The 19,711-nt window shown below is 32.4% G+C and overlaps 2 protein-coding genes across 2 annotated transcripts; one reads left to right on the forward strand and one right to left on the reverse strand.

Annotated features, from left to right (window-relative positions):
- Positions 1 to 708: 708 nt before the first annotated feature.
- Positions 709 to 13,421, reverse strand: LOC130633057 (TNF receptor-associated factor 3-like). Its single transcript, XM_057444524.1, has 7 exons — positions 13,150 to 13,421; positions 12,080 to 12,131; positions 9,850 to 9,954; positions 9,415 to 9,579; positions 5,659 to 5,733; positions 5,397 to 5,471; positions 709 to 3,567 (listed from the first exon to the last, which is right to left on the reverse strand). Exons 1-7 carry the CDS (start codon positions 13,314 to 13,316, stop codon positions 2,524 to 2,526), a joined length of 1,683 nt encoding a protein of 560 aa, XP_057300507.1. The 5' UTR covers positions 13,317 to 13,421; the 3' UTR covers positions 709 to 2,523.
- A 1,077-nt stretch (positions 13,422 to 14,498) lies between these two features.
- Positions 14,499 to 17,800, forward strand: LOC130633073 (uncharacterized). Its single transcript, XM_057444526.1, has 2 exons — positions 14,499 to 14,794; positions 16,858 to 17,800. The coding sequence occupies exons 1-2, from the start codon at positions 14,573 to 14,575 to the stop codon at positions 17,005 to 17,007; spliced, it is 372 nt and encodes a 123-aa protein (XP_057300509.1). The 5' UTR covers positions 14,499 to 14,572; the 3' UTR covers positions 17,008 to 17,800.
- The last annotated feature ends 1,911 nt before the right edge of the window (positions 17,801 to 19,711 follow it).

Consider the following 19,711-nt stretch of genomic DNA (forward strand, 5'->3'; position numbering starts at 1 on the left):
TTAGCGGGCCGTCGTGTAGATTGTTTCGAAATGCGGACATGGCAGAAACTGCCAGTAGTGCATTTTCGACGCTATCTACCTGGCCTACACATCTCCCAAAGCGAAGCTTTTGCAGCCCGCTGGCTGCAGAGTTTTGAAAAGACGATTCCCTTCGGCCAGTTCGAGAAATAGCCGAAAATCGGCCTTTTCCAATAATATTATGTCCAGGATTGTGGTAGCTGTATCGTTCTTTCTTTATACTTGTATTTATTCCCGCAGCAGAAAAGATGAAACTAAAAAGTTCTACTGGTGCCCAACTCGCATTTTTTAAGATTCAGTTATCCGTATGTCACGAAAGATATATGTATGGTATAGTCAGCTATATTCAAGCAACCTAGGATGTCTCTCAAAACTGTATTAAAAAATAGAGAATCGAATCTATCTCAATTCACTATTGTTCTTTTAAATTCATTTACACAGTTATGATTGTCATATTTTCACCATGTCCACATTGTTTTACATCATCATAACCAGAGACTTAATTCTTCTACAGAGTTTGTTGAAATTGACTTTGTGGAGACACAAGGTATGATGATTTTCTACTTGTGTCTGGGTGTAGACCCTTCAGTAAGCTACTACTGCCTCCTGGCACATTATTGGCATATTTTGTCAAAACTCATGCTACTAAAATCACGTATTTCAACATTTTACAATAGTAAAACAAAAACGTATGAGTGTTACAATTGTATTCTCAATTTAAATAATTACACTTACACCAATAAATTTACAATATTTATGCAACAAATATAGACACCATGATGGAGTTCAACTTTAAGATTTTTTAATACTAAACCCCTGAATAAAACAGAGGAGACTAAATATCTGCAAGATGTACACAAGACTTTTGTTAATATATTGACACTTTTCTAGAATTTTCTTTCAAAAATGCCTAAAAAGAGGCTTTAATGCACCTGCGTAGAAGAATAATCCGAAATATATGATACGGTTCATTCTAAGTTCTTATAGTATTGATGTCGACCTTATCCTTACCTAAAAATATCAAATCAGATTTTCTGAAAGCCAGACGGTTACGCGACTATTTGGGTGGTATATAACAACATACGGACTTTTCAGGAAAAAACTGAACTTATGTTAAAACTATCCCTGCAATAAACGTTGGTATGTCACGGAGACTTAATATTTTTTAATGCATTTACAAGTTATGACTATAAATAACTCAAGGTAATTAATTTTTGCAAGAATTTTAGCAAGTCCTGATATTACGCCAATTTCGCAAAAAAAGAATTTGCTACAATTTTGTTCCTCAATCTATACCATTTTTATGTGGCAGACATTAAATAAGGACTTTTAAAGTCGAAATTCACATGTGAATTATATGCAGTTTAGGTAAACCAGAAGAAAAAAAATAGCGTAAATTGTGTTTAAAAAGAAAAAAAATCATACTTTTGGTATACTTGACAGAAAAAAATTCATGATGGTGATGTCGCTGATGATGGTGATGTCACTGATGATGGTGATGTCACTGATGATGGTGACGTCACTGATGGTGGTGATGTCATTGATGATGGTGATGTCAGTGATGATGGAGATGTCACTGATGATAGAGACGTCACTGATGATGGAGATGTCACTGATGATGGAGATGTCACTGATAATAGAGACGTCACTGATGATGGTGATGTTAGTGATGGTGATGACGGTGATCATGGTGATCATGTTAGGGATGATAGAGATGTTGGAAATCATGTTGTTGCAGATGATAGTGATGTTAGTGAACATGGCATTTGAAGATGATAGTGATTTTAGTGAACATGGCATTTGAAGATGATGGTGATGTTAGTGAACATGGCATTTGAAGATGATAGTGATTTTAGTGAACATGGCATTTGAAGATGATGGTGATGTTAGTGAACATGGTATTTGAAGACGATGGTGATGTTATCTAATAGGGAATAAGTGTTTAGCAATTACCGAAGGTTTTTCGTGTGTGTTTAAAAAAATTCGCAAAAATTAATTCTAGCATAGACCTATGGATCTTTCTGAATATTTTCCGCAGGCAAATTAGTTTATTCAGCTAAAGGCACCCTTTCCATATTCTAATACATAAAATAGACCGTTATTATTAAATGTTAAAAATCATTCTTAACAGAAATTTTGTAAAATGGATTAGCTTGAGTCCCCTACAAAAATTATGAAGTATTTTTTTATCATTTTCTTTTTTCTAGCACAAACTCTTTCTGACATTATCATACATTAAGATTGATAGCGATTTCACCGCTTCCTGTCATTTAAATATCCCTGCAACAAAAAATATTTTTGACATATCAGACTAATTGAATTTAACTAGCTTTTGAAAACGAGACATTTTTATCGAGTTACCAGAATTAGTGTCCTTGTTTATAAAAATACAGAATTAAGTACAAAAATAAAAGAAACTTAGGATTAAATCTATAGGCGGTATCATCCATGACAAGTGTGATATGTAGTTCGAAATATACATGGTAATTTTTAACGCCTACTGTATTACTTAAATGTTTTTTCGGTACGCAAATAAAAAGAACCACCACAATAGACTTGCGAAGGTAAACATCCCAGGGATGGAAACTCAGCGATAACATTATGAAGTATACCCCCGTTCATCTTCTTTCTTTCCTTCTCCATGTACTTAACGCATTTTGGCATATAGACCATCGGTTCCTTCTGGTTTAAAAGTTGAAAGGTAGCTTTTGCGTACGGAGATGAAGACCAAAACCTATATTTGATTTCCAATGAAGATTCTTGTTTGGTCACCAGCAAACAATCCTCCTCATTCTGACTGTTTTTCTTAACGAAGCGTTCAGCATGACCAACCGTACTCAATGTTTTCTTGTCGACTCTCCATAAAGTGACGTCATTATGTATATCTGCAGTCAAAATCTTTCCAGTTATTTCCTTAAATACTTTTTCGTATTCAATTCCCCAGTCTTTCTTTTTGAAAGTATCTTTAAACTTTTTGAGCTCATTTCCACATTTTTCATTTAGGTCGTCAAAATACGATTTAGCATAACTTTTAAGTGCGTGCAGATCTTTTTCCTGCAAAATACTAACATCTGCAAGCTTGTCAGAAGACCAGAAATCTTCAAAACTTTCTTGATACGATTTTATTTCTTTTAAAAAACACTCAAAACTTTCCTTTGATTTTTTTTTCATCTCTCGAAAGTGAATAAAGGAAACATCTCTTTCAGCAATCTCTTGGAATTCATTTCGAGACGTTTTCATGTCCGAATTAAATTCCTCAATTAATTCTGTCAATGGAGCATCGCAATCAAGGTAAGCAAAACATTTTCCCAACAAAGTATTTACCATAGCTTCATTGAGATCTTTAGAGGGTGGTTGCGAAGCTGTTAATTCCGTGCTTATTTCATCAATTTTATGTTCTAATACTTGAAACCTTTTCTGCATGGTGTGTTTAAATTCTTTAAGTTCAGTCTGCATATGGTTTTTGTTTTGCAGCATAGAAGTAGTTGCCAAGCTGAGATGGTAATGCACAGAATCTGCTAGGTGTGATTCCATATCTTTGCCACTCACCTAAAATTACGTTTTAATAATTATAAAATAACGCGTAGCCACTGACACAAACATAAACATGCAACAAGTGGCGACTAAACAAATACAATTACTGACGTCCATCCACCATCCATTTAAACTACAAAAAAATCTGTTACCATCCCTTTTATGGTCAAAATCAACGTTTTTTAATAAAGTTATAAGAAAATGCTTCAAACCCTTAAACCGCAAATAAAAGAATTTTCCAGCTCCTTGTTTATCCCAACTTCTCGGCGTATTACGTTTAAGGGGATTTTACGTTTTTACACGCAATACTTTAATATTGTTAGTGGTGTTGACAATGGTAGGTCAAACAATGTTGAACAACAAGAGTTAAATTTAATTTCGGGAATTATCTTGGAATTCGCGAAATTTTGATTTTCTGTCAAAAGCGAAAAAAATTAAATTGCTTCAAAAAAACAATTTTCTTGTGTTAAATTTCATTCGCAAAAGTCCTCCCTTCCCTTTACTGTTATTCACACTTTATTATATTTAGAAATTCTTAAAATTATTTCACTCACAAATTTAATTTCTCACAGATCGCAAAAATAAACCCTCGCGGAAAAATTATTTAAAGCAATTCGCGCAATTAGAATTTTCTAATTTTGCGATAATAAATTCTTGGGTTAAATTCGCAAAATTGGATTGTCGCAAAAACTTCTTCCTCTAAGGTACGTTTGTATTTTCGTGTTATTGAGGGTAACAAAGTCAAGTCTTTTGTGTCCATAAAATGAATAATTACAAAGACATCATAAAAACAAGAGCATGAAAGTCTAGAAGTAGCATTCATGTAATACAGGACTCACATACCAAATCTTACAAGAGTACCTGTCGCATAAGTCCAGCGGTAGGTCAGAGCCAACCTGAAATTAAATTGGCAGCACCCAGGGGCATAAAGCCACTTCATCAACTCCGGTTACCCTTTCAATGCTTCTTGTCCAGGTACAGCAGGATTGTTAACCCTTTAAGCTAAGTAGGCCACCCCTCCCACAAGACCTAGGTGTAAAAGTTGGGTCACCCAAAGACAATTGTTAAGCCTCTAAGCTGGTTCTATGAGTAGTGTTCCTTTCTCTCCTAATGTTTTAATATTTAAATGGCTCTTGAATGCCAGGACAGGCTTTATGATTTTACAAAGAAAAGAGATTAGTAAATTACTTTGAGCAGATGACTTAACATATATCATTGTGCAGAGAAGAACATTAAATACAATAACTACAATATGCATTGTTATTACCCGGGTAAGAGGGTGCCAACGATATTTTTGAAAATCGCGCAATGTGATTCGTTAGAACTTACGTCATAGCGGGCAATATTCCACGGTATTGCCTGCTACCATGGCAACCGTGTTTAAAGTTTTAATATGGCAGCATTAAATGTAAATAAACACTTAAAAACTAAATAAAACGCGAAACAGAAGTGAAACTTACTTTTAACTTTTAAAGAATTCAATGTTGTAGCTACAATAAATGTTATGTTTACACGATATTTGATTTTAAAAAAGAATATTTTTTGTTCCAATGTACGTTTCATATCGGAATAGTTTCTATAAAGACATGGTTTATATATCCTGCTTATAATTTTATATTTTTTTGTCGTAAAATGCAGTACCCGGATAATAATCCATATAATAACTGTTTATTTCGGGCAATACTTTCGAATATTGACCTCTGTCGCGTCAATATTCTCCGGTATTGTCCTCATAAACATTTATTATAGGGGTGAAAATCACTGGAAACTGTGCATTTCTAGGTTAAACATTTATGTATAAAATATGGTACATGACCATGATATGACATGCTTATTTTACAAACCTTATGTTCACAACCACAAATTTTGTAAGGACACAACATCTCCTTGTGTTTGCAATTTTCCAAGTGAAGTCGTAACTAAAGGTAAAAGATTAGATGCCACCTAGTACATGCCAAACAAACTGAATAATGTTAGCCTGTTTGAAATTGATATATAACACACTGATCACTTAAAAAAGACTTGGGTCTGGACCACATGATAAACCAGAAAGCTTCATAAAGCTATTTTAAAGCAGGATGTCATTGATGAATTAATAAAATGTACCTCGTGTTTTCCAATGTTTTCTCCACATTTGTTAGGACAACTAACAGGCTTTTCTGTGCAGTCATTAAAGTGATTCTGAGAAAAAATAACACATCAACAGACATTAGAAAAACTATAAAAAAACGCAACAATTGCAAAAAACTCAACGCAGAGGACACGTGAAAAGCTTTCGTCTATTCCCAATGAAAAAGTTTTGAAAAATCTAGCCTTCTGGCATGGAAAGATCGACCATAAAAAAAATTAATTTCCAAAATTATTGATGTTGGTAGTATCATTTTCTCGGTTGTTTAATACAAGAGTACTGCTAATAACAGGGGAGGGGAGTCAGATCAGTCATTAGTTGAGAATTTGTTTCTCGTTAATCATGGAGTATGTATCTTGTATGTGTTTTAAATAATTTATATAGAAGTCACAAATACCAATAAACAATTCAGACATTGTTCTCCAAACAACGTGTAGTTTATTTCTGCTACCTTTCACTTTTGAGCTGAAGATGTAGTAACTGTTTTAAGAAGAATTTTATAGAACATAAAGGCCCTCAAAAGTTCTTGAAATTGTGGCCATTTGTTACATTGGTGGATCACATCCTGAAAATTTTACGTAAAACAGAACAGTCGATTTTCATTGTGATTTTGTTGAAATTTGTATGCATACAGATATAAATAACATTTATCTCCTGAAATTTAAAAAATAATCGTAATCTTTTAAAAATGTAAACAAAGTTGAAAAAACAATTTTGAATACATTTTTAGGTAAAGGTCAATGTAAGTCATCAAGTGGAAAGCTAGCCCACATTTGCAATGATGAAGAAGAAATTCGAAGACAAAAACTATCTTGCATCATCAATCACACATCAATAACAGAACAAGTTTCAATTTGTACCTCACCGCGATGATTCAGAAGATGAAATTGACTAAAAAACATACTATTAAAAATAAAAATGAAGTTAAAGCAAAAGAAAATGCTGCCACAGTAATTTAAAAACTCATCACTAATGGACCAAATCTTTTACCGATGATTTGGTACCAGTTGTCTTCTCTAGGGCTTGATATCCTGGTCAATTCATCTGTCATGGCGAGGAAGAAAAGGAACCTTGGTGAACCTTATAGTCAGAACTTCATTCAGTGAAAAGGCATTCATATGGTAAATATTGAATTTCAAAGAAGGGGACAAAGTTGGGTTAATAAAGGTAATTTTATATACGTTCAAGCCTATCAATGGGGAAAACGAACGACAAACCTGGAGTAAGAGTGTGTAAGAGTATTGAATGAATGGATGAAAAAATAAGAGAATGTAGGCCAATATTCATGAAATGCATAATGCAACTTTAATCATTAGCTGATTTTATCCACAGTTGCGAGTGAGAAACAGTATATAAAATGACTCTGCACAACACAAGAATAAACAATAAAACAGGACTGCATCACACTATCTAAAACGACGGCCACTTTAGACAAGAAAAATTATCTAGATAAATGTTATGACCACATTAACAACGGTCCATACGCAGGCCTCAAACGAGACAGAAACTTTCATGCGGAGCCCTAAGAACATCATGATACGTTTGAATAAAACGACAATCGCATCGATGATAGATTGTATTACAAAGTTCGACCTTCAGACACTCCACCGCCTCGATTCTATGGTCTTCTTACAATACACAAACAGGGAATTTCAACATGCGTAATTGTGTCATGTACAGAATCTCCTTTGTATAATCTGTAAGAAGCTTTCAATTACACACAGAGTGATTACTGTAATAACTCAAATGTTTTCGAAATTTATCTCAAACATACGGATTCAAGACGACAAGTGGTATGTTTTTTTGTTATTTCAATGTACTCAAAAATACCGATAAAGGAAACATCATACATCATCATGGAAGTACTGCTAAATAGTGATAAGTATGAGAACAAATACATACTAATGTTCTTGATAGAAGTAGTGCTTACAACAACATGGTATAGACGAGATCCTAACGCAAACTGATAGTGTGGATATGGGTGGCTGAAATATGCAGGCTCATGACACTACAGTTTTCATCAATTTCAGATCATGCTCCCAGGGTTTGGAAAAGATTTGTGGATGACGTCTTCTTAATAATTAAAATATCAAATTAAAAGATTGCGATTCTGTTTATGTCGGTGAATCGAAGCGAATATTCAAGCAACGTATGTTCCAGGGCAGCTGTATACAACAAAGATAAACAAAAATGAGATTGCAGACTATAGCTGGAAAACAGATATTAATATAAACTGGGATAATAAAACGATCATAGACTGAGAGTTCGGCTTGGTTGGAAAGAAAGAAAGGTAAAAGAAATATAGTGTGACAAAAATAATCATATCAATAGTATTTCCTATCAATAGTTAACTTCAAAAATTAATTAATTAGTTTGATCTCGATCGATAAACGTCGATGATAGCCATGTCTGTCGAAACGTAGTCTAAAATAAACTTGCTTGTTCATGACATGGTAACCATATTTCTGTTTACATTTATTGTGACAGACAAATAGCTCTGTTCTGCCCAATCTTGGAACGCGCCCCGTCTTAAGACTGGCCAGGCCAATCTTCCGACAGTGACAAATGGGTGGCCAGTCTTAAGACTGGACTGCCCAATCTATGGACGTACATGCCCAATCTTAGAACAATTGTGGAAGACAAACAGAACAATAAAATTTTTAGAATTTACCTCTTAATAGGAACTTTAAATTGAAACTTTTCTTGGAAAATCAAAAGCCAAAAATTTATATATACCATGTATTTTATGTATATAAAATTGAAACTACTCAACCATTTTAGCATAGTCTATAAAGTTTTTCTTCTATAGACTATGATATTAGCTAGCTGGCTACAGCTCGCTAGCTGGCTAAACATCTCATCCAATGAAATTAACGTCTAGCTAACTAATAATATGGTTGAATACGACTTTTCTGATACTTCATAAATATAAACATTTTATTTTTAAAATTTAGCCACTATTACAAGCTGTATATAAATGCTAAATGTATAACACATGCTCTACCAGCTACCTAGCTACGATTTTCACTCTACTGTGTCCAAAAACAGGCGGGGTCAATTCAACAGTACCCAAAATAAGATGTTTTATTGGGCCTGAGAATGTTTGTTGGGAGTCGCAAAAAACACAGCTCGTGTGGTGCATCCCTTCCTTAAAATTTAAACAGCGCCAAAGATGGGCCTAACATGGTCTTTTGCCCAATCTTGTGACGCCCTGCCCAGTCTTAAGACTGGCCGGCCAGTCTTAAGACTGGGCAATTTTATGTCCAAAGATTGGGCAGCGTCCTAAGATTGGGCAGAACAGCTCCACTTTTTAGTGGTGTATGACACCTAATAAAAAAAAATTTGTCTGTAAATTCTGAAAAGTTTGTCTGGACACAACTAAAAAATTAAAAGACAGTGAACACTATGGCTGTATTCTTTTTGAATTTTAAAAAATATACTTGATATTTGTATGCGTACCAATTTCATTAAAATCACATACACGTTCGCTGAGTTATAAAAATTTACATTTTTGGTTTGTAAATCACTGGTCTGTATTTAAACATTTTTAGAAAATTGTACATAACTTTTTAATGAAAAGAGCTATTGCGCTCAGATATTCAGTATTTGAACCCAGAGTCACAATTGTAACAATTGGTCAACTGGTCCAAATATACCCTTGTTCGTTCAAAATATTCAAACACATAATATTTAATGTTTGTGCTATAAAAAATTTAAAAAACTGTAAACCATACCTCTTCATCCTTTAAAAAATAGTTCACGTTACAATAACTACACACTACCAATCGAAACTTGCATGTCTCTTGATGATTCAGTAAATTTGCCCGCACCACCTTAAAATCGCAATTCTTGCAAGGACATTGAACAATAGTGAACATGCACGATGCATTGCAATGCTCCTATGAAGTAAACAAAGTTTATGCAAATTGGAATCATCTACAGATTCATTCTACACACCGTTCTACTACTCTTTCTAGCATATATCATCTCCTTTATTAAAAGCAAGATTCTGAACGTACTTTTATTCATTTTTCAATGGGCTAACAACTAGTCTACTATATGATGGGAACTTGCCGTCTGTAAGCCAAAGATGGTAACTGCAAATAGTGGCGAATAAAATTCTATGGATTTTTCCATTGACATGTAATGTTTAAATAAAACTACTGTACCTGTAAATTCCCCAGAGTACCAATCCATTCACATCCACTCCTTGTGTTGACACATTTTACGTTCACACCAAGTATCATACGATGGACCATCTCATTAGGAAATACCTGAAATTAGAATTTTTTTTCTAATAAATTAATACATGTATTTTGTTTGTTGGTCCGCATACCAATTTAGTGTTAAAAATGCATGACGTATTTCTGGCCGAATTAGCAAATGCAACATATTTTAACTGACTTACGCGGAGTTTTTACGAGCTAATGCATTTTTAACACTAAATTGGTATTTGGATCAACAAACAAAATACAAGGTCATATTTCCAGACATCTGCCACAACTACTTTCTTACAAAGTACCTTTTTCAATTTTTTACACTTTTTTATAGTTTGCACTTATTGTTTGGTATAGATGCAAAGTCCAATAGAAAAAAAGTACAGAAAATCAAAATCTGAGCAAACATAGATTGAAAATCAATTATACGTAGATCATATATCTATATGCTCATATGATCATATATGCATGAAATTAAAGATCAATTGATCCTTTCTAGCTGCAAACAGTAACGTGTTGCTTTATTTTAAACTCAAAATTAACTGTAGAGAAATCATTGCAGAGAGTAGTAGTTAGAGATATTTTTTTTAAACAAAATTTACAGCATGTTTATAAAAACAGAATATTCATGCAGAAAAGCAGGCTACGCCAAGTGTTGCAAGCCTGGGGTATCTATAAAAATGTGTGCAGTGTTCTTAACAAATGTTTGTCTTCAAACTTGGTGTGCAATTATTTGCAATGTTAAAATTGCACATGTGGTGTCTGTCAAACTTGTGCGGTCACATGTGTGAAAAAAAGCAGAAAATATAACAACGAAAAAAAGAAATTGTTTTTTCCAGATCATAGTTCAGTTGTTTTTTACAGCAATACATAAACATTTAAACCTCCCAGTGAAAAATAAACTAACATAATTTTGTGCTTAGACTATACATCATTAAAAACAGTTTAACCCCTTGCGGTTAAATTAAATCATCACAGAAAACGCTAAAATTTTATGTAATTAAATCCTATCTTTTCTTTCGCGTTGAACTTTAATAACTTTCATAATAACTTTCAAGCTTAAGAATTTATACTGATGTTATTTTGCATACTATTTATTAACTTAGTTTCTATTTATTATAAATTTAATAATTTTTTGCAATATTTTCTTTAATTTCCAGAGTATATAAAGACCAAATTATATGGCCAGTACGGCCATATAATTTGGTCTTGATATGTAACTAATATTTTTTTATGTTTTTAATGTAGTTTTACATAATATAAATCTTTCCTCTCACCCTTCAATATTTTTTTCATTATGTTTCAATATTTTTTTTAACTTTGAAATCGAACAAAAAAATCCCGCAAAATACCAGTGTAGAAAATCTGATCTAATGAGAGAATTAAAGATGGAATGAATCTGAAATTTGTTGAAGGGTTTCAGTATTGCATAATTTCCTTACCACAAAAATATTTTTGAGTTAGGTTAAATTTAGATACCCAGATGCACTACAAAATACCTGTGGTAGGTAGCGCAAAATAACAAATATTCTAAACAACTTTTTAGAAAGTATAGATTTGTTGAATCATTCCTGTGTTTAGTTAGAGTGATTATATGATAGTTTTGCTATTTTATTGTAGCAAAATATAGTCTTCTTGAGGTTGGATATTGCAAGTAATTAGATTAGTTAATAAAAAATAAAATCCTACTGACATAATTTAGTGATTTTTTGTAAAATAAGTTTTATCCTTTTATATTATAACATAAGGAAAGGTTTACATCCTGAAGTGATTTTTTTATTTAGTAAGCATCCTTAGAGAGTTCATGTTAGTAAAAGTTCAAATCTCCAGGGATTCACCTAAGTCAATCCAAAGACTATTGATGTATAATTTTTAGTCCCCAAAGCAAATGATACAAAGTTTTGCTCCAACAAAACCACTATCGAACCACCAAAATTTAGACGTGATTGTCGAGATAATTATAAAAAAAAAGTGAATCTCTTATAAAAAATCTCCCAACTATATGTATAAGCTACTATCCTAATTTGCAGTTATCCCTGACTCTTGTATGATAGCTGGACATAAATAAGCTCACATGAGATTTCTGTAATGCCCACTACACTATACATAAATACCCTTTTTATATTTTTAAAGAAAACAAAGTTGTTAAAAAGATGCGAAAAATGTAGTTCAAAATTTATACCTTGGAACATGCAATCTCTGACCGACATGTTGGACACAAAACTGGCTTCTCCCTGAAAAAAGAGAAAGATATAATAATAGTCCAGATAAAATTTTATTTTACTAAAGACATATATAAATTAAACTACTGAACAGGTCTTTAGGACCCTCCCCTTGTTGACAGTCCTCTAGATATTCACTAATTTTTTTAACATATATTTTCTTGTATTTGCTACAAGGAACATGATCGAAGTATTCCACCTATGAATTATTATGTGCCTACATAATTCTTTTAAAAATTGAAACTGATTGATCTCCAAAGAAGCCTTTATGCAATATTTTATTTGTAATAATAAAATATTGATTGCAACATCAAATACAAAAGTCAAAAATATTTCCATTCATTTTTATTTTCTTCAATTTAAAGTATGTGAGCAATGAAATGCATGGGAAGTGCTACATATGACTTTAATAGTGTGAAATTTATTAAAAGGACTGGTATAAGTAAACTGTTATCCATTTAGTTAGTCATTTTGCTTGAGAAAAATTCCATTAAGAGAATTAATTCAGGGAAGAATTAAATTTTGCAAAATTGGAAAGTCCTCATATTTTGTAGGAATTAAAGTTCCAAATTTCACAATAAAAGAATTTGATGACATTTCCTTAATCAACTTATACCTTTCTGATGGACTTTTATGTAGGAAACAATAAATAAAGATTGTCAAAGTCTCAATTCAATTTATTATACGTATATATATAGATCTCAGAAAAAAAAAAAAAATGGTGTATATAAAATTGTTTCTTTAAAAACAGAAAAAAAGTCAATCTTTAGCTAATTACCCAAACCATGAAATGAGAATTAATATACCTATATTGTATCTATTTCAAATTATCTATAGATTTTCAGCCCTTTGGGCCAACCGTGATGGTAGCCACTCCTATCCCCATATCCCCCATCCATCACCCCCAAAAAATTTTCTATGGGGCCTTTGTAAACATTCAAAAGTGTTGATAGTTAGTTACCTATCTAGTTTTTTACACATTACACAACTTTTTCATATAAAAAAAATCATATTTAAAAAAATATCATACAATGTAGATGATCTGATAATATTTTCGTAACATGATTGGCATGACCCATGAGTACAAAAAAACTGCACAGGTTTTCGCATCAACTTCAAACAAACCATGCAATACATATCTGGGTTGTCATTTGATACAACTTCAACATCATAACCTTCAGTAAAACCTTTCTCCATGAGTATATACCTAAATAATTTTAGAAACAATCGCAAAATCAGTCGACAGTTAGTTCCTTTTCTCTATTTTCTCCCTCCCTTTTTAATTTTCGTCTGTTTTTGTCAATCAATGTAAATTCTCGGAAATTATGTCTCAATATGGAGCGCCATTTGTTTCTATTTTTATGGCATTATATTCAACAAACCAAAATTAATTTCGGCTTTTTTTGACCCCGCGAGCTCTTTGAATCCTCCAAAATACTTTAGTGATTCTTGGGTATCTAAATTTCGTCTTAATATTGGTTTAAAATTAAAAAAAATATTTAGATTAAAATGAAGAGGACGGCAGTGATAAAAGACATTTAAAACAAGAGTACGTAATTCTAGCGACATATAAATTTTAGAACATGTACTTAAAAACTTTTTATGTAAGGAAAAGATTTTCTTGTTATCTTTCCAAAAACAGCGTAAAAGTTGAACTTTAGTCTTTGTTTACAATTTCCGCAAATCAAACCATATATAGGGAGAGCTTCGGAGAACCAACCTCGTCCCCAGGGGCTTTGCCTTTTTAACATTGGGGCCAGCGCCAACAAGTAAGCGCTAGCGGGTTTGACATTGGTAACAAACCTTAATATGGCACCACCAAAAACGTCTACTCAGGGCCCTTTTTTTAATAATGGTCCTGGTATTAACAAAAAAGAGAAAAGCTCTGGGCTCGAGGTTGGTGGAAAGTTGGAAATGTGTGCAACACGCTCTTCGAAAGAAATAGAAGTTATGTAGGATTAGCTGTGTTTATGATATAAATTGCACTGTAAATTGTCGCAAGTGGCTTTCTGAGAAGCGACTGCTCCTACTCTGCTAGCTGTCCAGAACACCTAGTGTTAGGAGGGACGCGGATGAGTCTCATTGGCAGCGGATAATCATAAACGACAAAAAAGTCAAAAATAGCGCCTCATAAATACTTCTTTACCTGCATTTTTATACCCTGCATTATACTCTCTAAACACAGGACTAGTTATTAATACATGTGCTGCAGTTTTTCTATTATCATATTTCAAGATAATAGAAAAATAATGTTCTTTTATAGTTTAATTGCATATTCATTTGTATAAATTTGTTATTTCACTGCATTATTTGCATTGAAAACTTAATAATAGCAGGTCCGCAAAATATTTGTTTATAAATCATTTTTTTGTACACAAATCTTTCTGCTGGACATAATTCATATTGCGAAAGCTGGCTGCTCCACATAAAACCTCTGTCATTATTTGGCCAGTATGTTGACTGTAAAAGGAAAGATAGTATTCTCTGGAGGGGCACCAGAGTCGATTCCAAACAATTCTACGTTGACTGTGAAGTTTCAAGACACGAACAGAATGGATGCTCCTGCAATTAATTTAGGAACATGTGTTAAAAGTATTCAAGGTTATAAAAAGGGCACAGATCTCTCCTTTGAAATTGTAAATGCTAAAAAGCCAGACTTCGGAATGGATGGATCAGTATGTAATTAGCCAGTTTTATTTATTAATATTATTTTCTACTTAGCCGTTGCTATACCTTTATTTTATTTCTTTGGTTTAGTCATTGCTTGATTTTTGTTTTTTCTTAAAATCAACAATGGCTAAAAATATCCATAGTTTTTAGATCCTGAAAATGCAAATGCATTCACGATACATCTCTAAATTGTCGCTGGTCAGAGTTGTATTAAACAGTCAGGGATAACTGAAATAATTAGGCTATGATTATCTACTTAGTCTACAATGTAGCCTATTTGGAGGCAATTTATCTCTCCTAATTAGGTTATCAACATGCTTTTTGCCGTATCGTTGTTCTTTTGCATAGTCATAACGATTTTATTAGCTAAAAACATTCTACAGAACCTCCTATTGATAACCCAAATGTATTTTTCTTTATTATTTGCGCTGTCAGAAGATATAACGTTTAGTTTGTCTTGATTAAGAATGCATGCACTGTGTTACAGCTTCTTTGTTTTATGGCCACAGTTGCTTCTGGAAAAGGGTTATATAAATTTCCTGTACACATATTTTCAACATGTACATAGCCTAAATAAACTATTTCTAGTCTAATTAGGTGATCCAAGGACTTTTGACGTATAATCTTTGGTCCTGTAAAGCAAACTATAAATCATTTTGCTCGAACGAAGATGACAATGATTGGCGATCTACCTGATCATTTAATTCCAGTTTGCACCCTCTAACTTCCACAAAAGACAAATTTTCGAGGCTTTCTTTATTACTCTATGCAAATTAGAATTAAATGATCAAGTAGATGACCAATTTTGTCACTTTTTTGCAATGGGATTTCTTAATTTTAAGTATTTTATCGTGCTTTTAAGTACTCCCAAGTCAAATATTTACGGATGATTCAAAGTTTAAAAGAAGTTTGATTTTTTGTAAGAATTTAGTTGTACATAGAGACTGATGATGTAAATAAAAAAAGCTTCTCTTATATTTTATTTTTTTATTTTTTTATCGTCTATGCTTGGTATTTTCTATTTAAATTGTGATTATATTTTTTTCCTCACTAATAAAGTAGTCTTGTTAATCCTGTTCATTAAATAAATAATTACTTACTTGATGTATGGTGGTCAACAGACTCTGAAGAAATGCACCAAAGGTATTTTGGAAAATTCCGATTTTACGCTAAGAAAACATATAAACATGGTGAAATCACCTATGAAATCCAGAAATTTGCTACCTAACGATGAACTTTTAAGCATGATGTCCTAATACTAAACCATTACTAGGTAACACAGTTGTCGAGGAGTTCCTAACCAGTGAGAAGTTGCAAATGTTCGAGTTTTGTATAAATAAAAAAAAGTTAAGTTAAAAAGTTGAAGTTATTTCCTTGGTGCCAGGCAACAAGAAATACCAACAGAAGAATTCTAACAACTTCTTGAACAGGCCTTAAAAAGGCTGTAATATATAAGCATTCCCAAATCTGTGTAAAACTGTTTCTTGTTTCAATTTTTTATATAGCATATCATGCTTTCTATCTTAGGTCAGGTTGATATTGCAGGACAAAACTTGTGTTTGCATGTGTTTACAAACAAAAAAGTTAGAAATTCTGTTGATGCTGTTTTGATGATTGACATGTGATTGAATTGAATGACCAATTGCATGCACTATATTTTATATGTAATAATGGATGAAAGCAAACCTAGCTTGTGTAGGGGAGATAATGCTAAAATAAGAAAATGGGATGATAAAGGTTATGAATAATAAAAAATCTCAGCCATCTATAAAAAATAGGTTTCTGTATAGTCACCCATGCTGAATGCATTTTTCTATAATGTGTTTGGTCACTAGCGTGTAAACAGTTTATGAAAAAATCCCCGCTATAGCTGTTACGTTTATCTTGTTGATTTGCGTTTTTTCTCATCCGCCTGTCTAGCCTGTAAAGTAGTATATGTATTGCACAATTGCCTAAAATACATATCCTTTATTGTAGGTTTTCCTTTTTTCTTGTAATTATTGTTAAAAGTCAAATTTCGACAAAAGAAACTTTAAACTTTCAAATTTACAATGATTTTTTCTTGTAGATAAGTGCTGTCTTAAATATTGGATGGGTTCCTTCTGGCGATGAATGGGTTCGACAAGGTGATTACTTGAATGACACTCATCATACTGTACGAATGGAGGATTATAAAACAGTATACAATTGTCAGGTAGAAGTCATTCATTACAATTGAGGTAATGCTGGATACAAAATAAGAAAAAGAAACGTCAAAAATAGTTTTATTAATGTTAATTTTTGGTAATAATATTTTTTTAGATCTTACTTTATTCACTTAGTCTTGCATGTGTGTTTACAAACTTTGAAATATAAAAAAAACTGGAAATATTAAAGAATTTGACTGCCACCCAGTTATGAGTAAAATAATTAATCTTGAAGGAGATCTTGACAATAGCAAATATTACTTTCTCGAAAAAATTGAAAAGAACAATGATGATTTTTTTGCTATTTATATTTATACATTATCTCTATATTTTTATGTATGAAATGTATTTTTGTATTATATATCACGCATATACTTGACAAATAATGTAATAATTTGTTAATATAATATTTGGTGTTTATTATATATACAGTTGACCCTAGAAAACTCTGTCTTTGGACCCTTATTTCTAGTGTTGTGGTAAGTCTTTGAAAAACTACACTGCGCTAATTTCTCCTTTCCCTTAACTTTTTTCAAAAGATACTAAAAAGCATTCACACCTTTGATAATTTATATTCTAGCTGAAAAAAAATGAGAAAACTCGAGGTCTCTGAGAGCAAAATCAAAGGGTCCGACAGAGTTGTTCAACTGAGCTATTTGTGTTTTTGGCAAACTTTTTTTCTGTAATGAAGTTCCTAAAAGACCAAGGGTTCAAGCTGAGAATTTGAGCTACAAATAATAAGAATTATGATTATTAAAGTTTTCAAGAATCAACTGTATTTTGTATTTTTAATCTTGCATGCAATGATTGTCTTTTTTGTAATCACATGTTGCTGTTCACTGAAATTAATTATAAACATTACAAACGAGAATTAAAATTTTAATGCATCCACACATTACTTTTTGGCGGCATTTGCTTGAGTAAAGACATATTCATTATTAATCTTTTTATAGATCCTGTGTAAGTACCCTTCATCCTGCTAGTAAACAAAAGATCGGGAGCAGATCATCTAACAGCTACTCACTTTTTATAAGAAGCTGTAATGTGGACGTAGACAAAAAAAAAACGCTGCGTTGGGGCTGCTAAACTGTTTCGTAAGAGCTTTTCAGTTTCTGCGAATGCTTAAAAAATCCCTGAATCTCCTTTGAGCGGAGAAATTTCTGTGCTTAGAATTTATTTTTAACATATATTTGACTTTTCGCGAAATTAAATCCACGCTAAATTTAGCAAAAATCGAATTTTAGCTAAACGCTATATTAGATATCACCATATTTATAAAAGTTTTCAAAAACACCCCCGATAATTTATAATCTTTATAGTAATTTTTTATGAGTGGCATTTTTTTAACGAAGCAACTGAACAACATTTTCGTACATCATAGGAATACCTACACGTGCACATGATTCGAATGTTAGAACTTTACACGTGCACATGATTCGAATGTTAGAACCTTACATGTGCACATGATTCGAATGTTAGAACTTTGCAAGTGCACATGATTCGAATGTTAGAACTTTGCAAGTGCACATGATTCGAATGTTAGAACTTTACACGTGCACATGATTCGAATGTTAGAACTTTACATGTGCACATGATTCGAATGTTAGAACTTTGCAAGTGCACATGATTTGAATGTTAGAACTTTACACGTGCACATGATTCGAATGTTAGAACTTTACATGTGCACATGATTCGAATGTTAGAACTTTACGAAACAGTGCAATAGGATCCTTATTAAACTTGTAATGATAATAGAATAATTACCTAACGAAAATAAAGCTTAGCAACAATTAAAACGCGATTGCTAAATATTTTGCAAATGTATGAATTTATATACGATTATGTGTAGAAAAAAAACAACTAAAGCTCCTATTATTTCTGTTAATTTACCATAACAAACTTGCTGATATTATAAATAGCATTCCATCAAGATGGTTTCAGAACGTGACCTAACGTACAATAGCTTTTTTCTGCGTACAGTCCTTGAACAGAAAGATCTCTTGCCGTGTCATATCAATTCATCAGTTCTAAATATGGCGATATATATTTTATAAGCAACTTGAATTATGACTTGACATTGCTCAAAAGTTGCCTTTAAATTGACAGAAAAGTTGTTTGCGTCAATCTTTGCATGATACGCACACATTATTAGGAAAGAAAATAAGGGGAAAGAAATAAATGTGGTACTTAAGGTCATACTTTTTGTCTTTCAAAGAGTACCTTATAGGTGAAAAATCCGTCGGTAAAAAGTGACGAATTTTTGCCTTGGTGACGAACATATTTAATCGACAAAATTTTTCAACGACGAAATTTTTTACCGACGAATATTTTTAACCGAGGAATTACTTGGGTTTTTTTTGACAGTAATTTCTAACTTTAGTTTAAAGACACCTTACGGCTTCCATTCTTGATAATAATTACAGTAACGGACACCTCTAATTAACGGACAAATCTTTTTCACGAGAGACAGAAATTTTTGCACCATAGTTGTCTGCTATTTAGAGAGACTACTGCATTGGAAAATAAGTAGAATGCGTTTGAAAGTATTTATAGTTTACTGCTATACACTGTATCAATATACAATGTACATGTCAATCATCTCTTTAATAATAGCCGTATTCCGTCTGTCTGTCCGCGAAAACCGCATCCTGTTACAGAAACACGAAATGCGATATATAAAGGACGGGCGACTCCGTGAATTTTTTCACGGGTTAACGACTAGTCTATATTATAATA

The sequence above is a fragment of the Hydractinia symbiolongicarpus genome, chromosome 1 (assembly GCF_029227915.1).
Source record: "Hydractinia symbiolongicarpus strain clone_291-10 chromosome 1, HSymV2.1, whole genome shotgun sequence".
In the NCBI taxonomy this organism is placed as follows: Eukaryota; Metazoa; Cnidaria; class Hydrozoa; order Anthoathecata; family Hydractiniidae; genus Hydractinia; species Hydractinia symbiolongicarpus.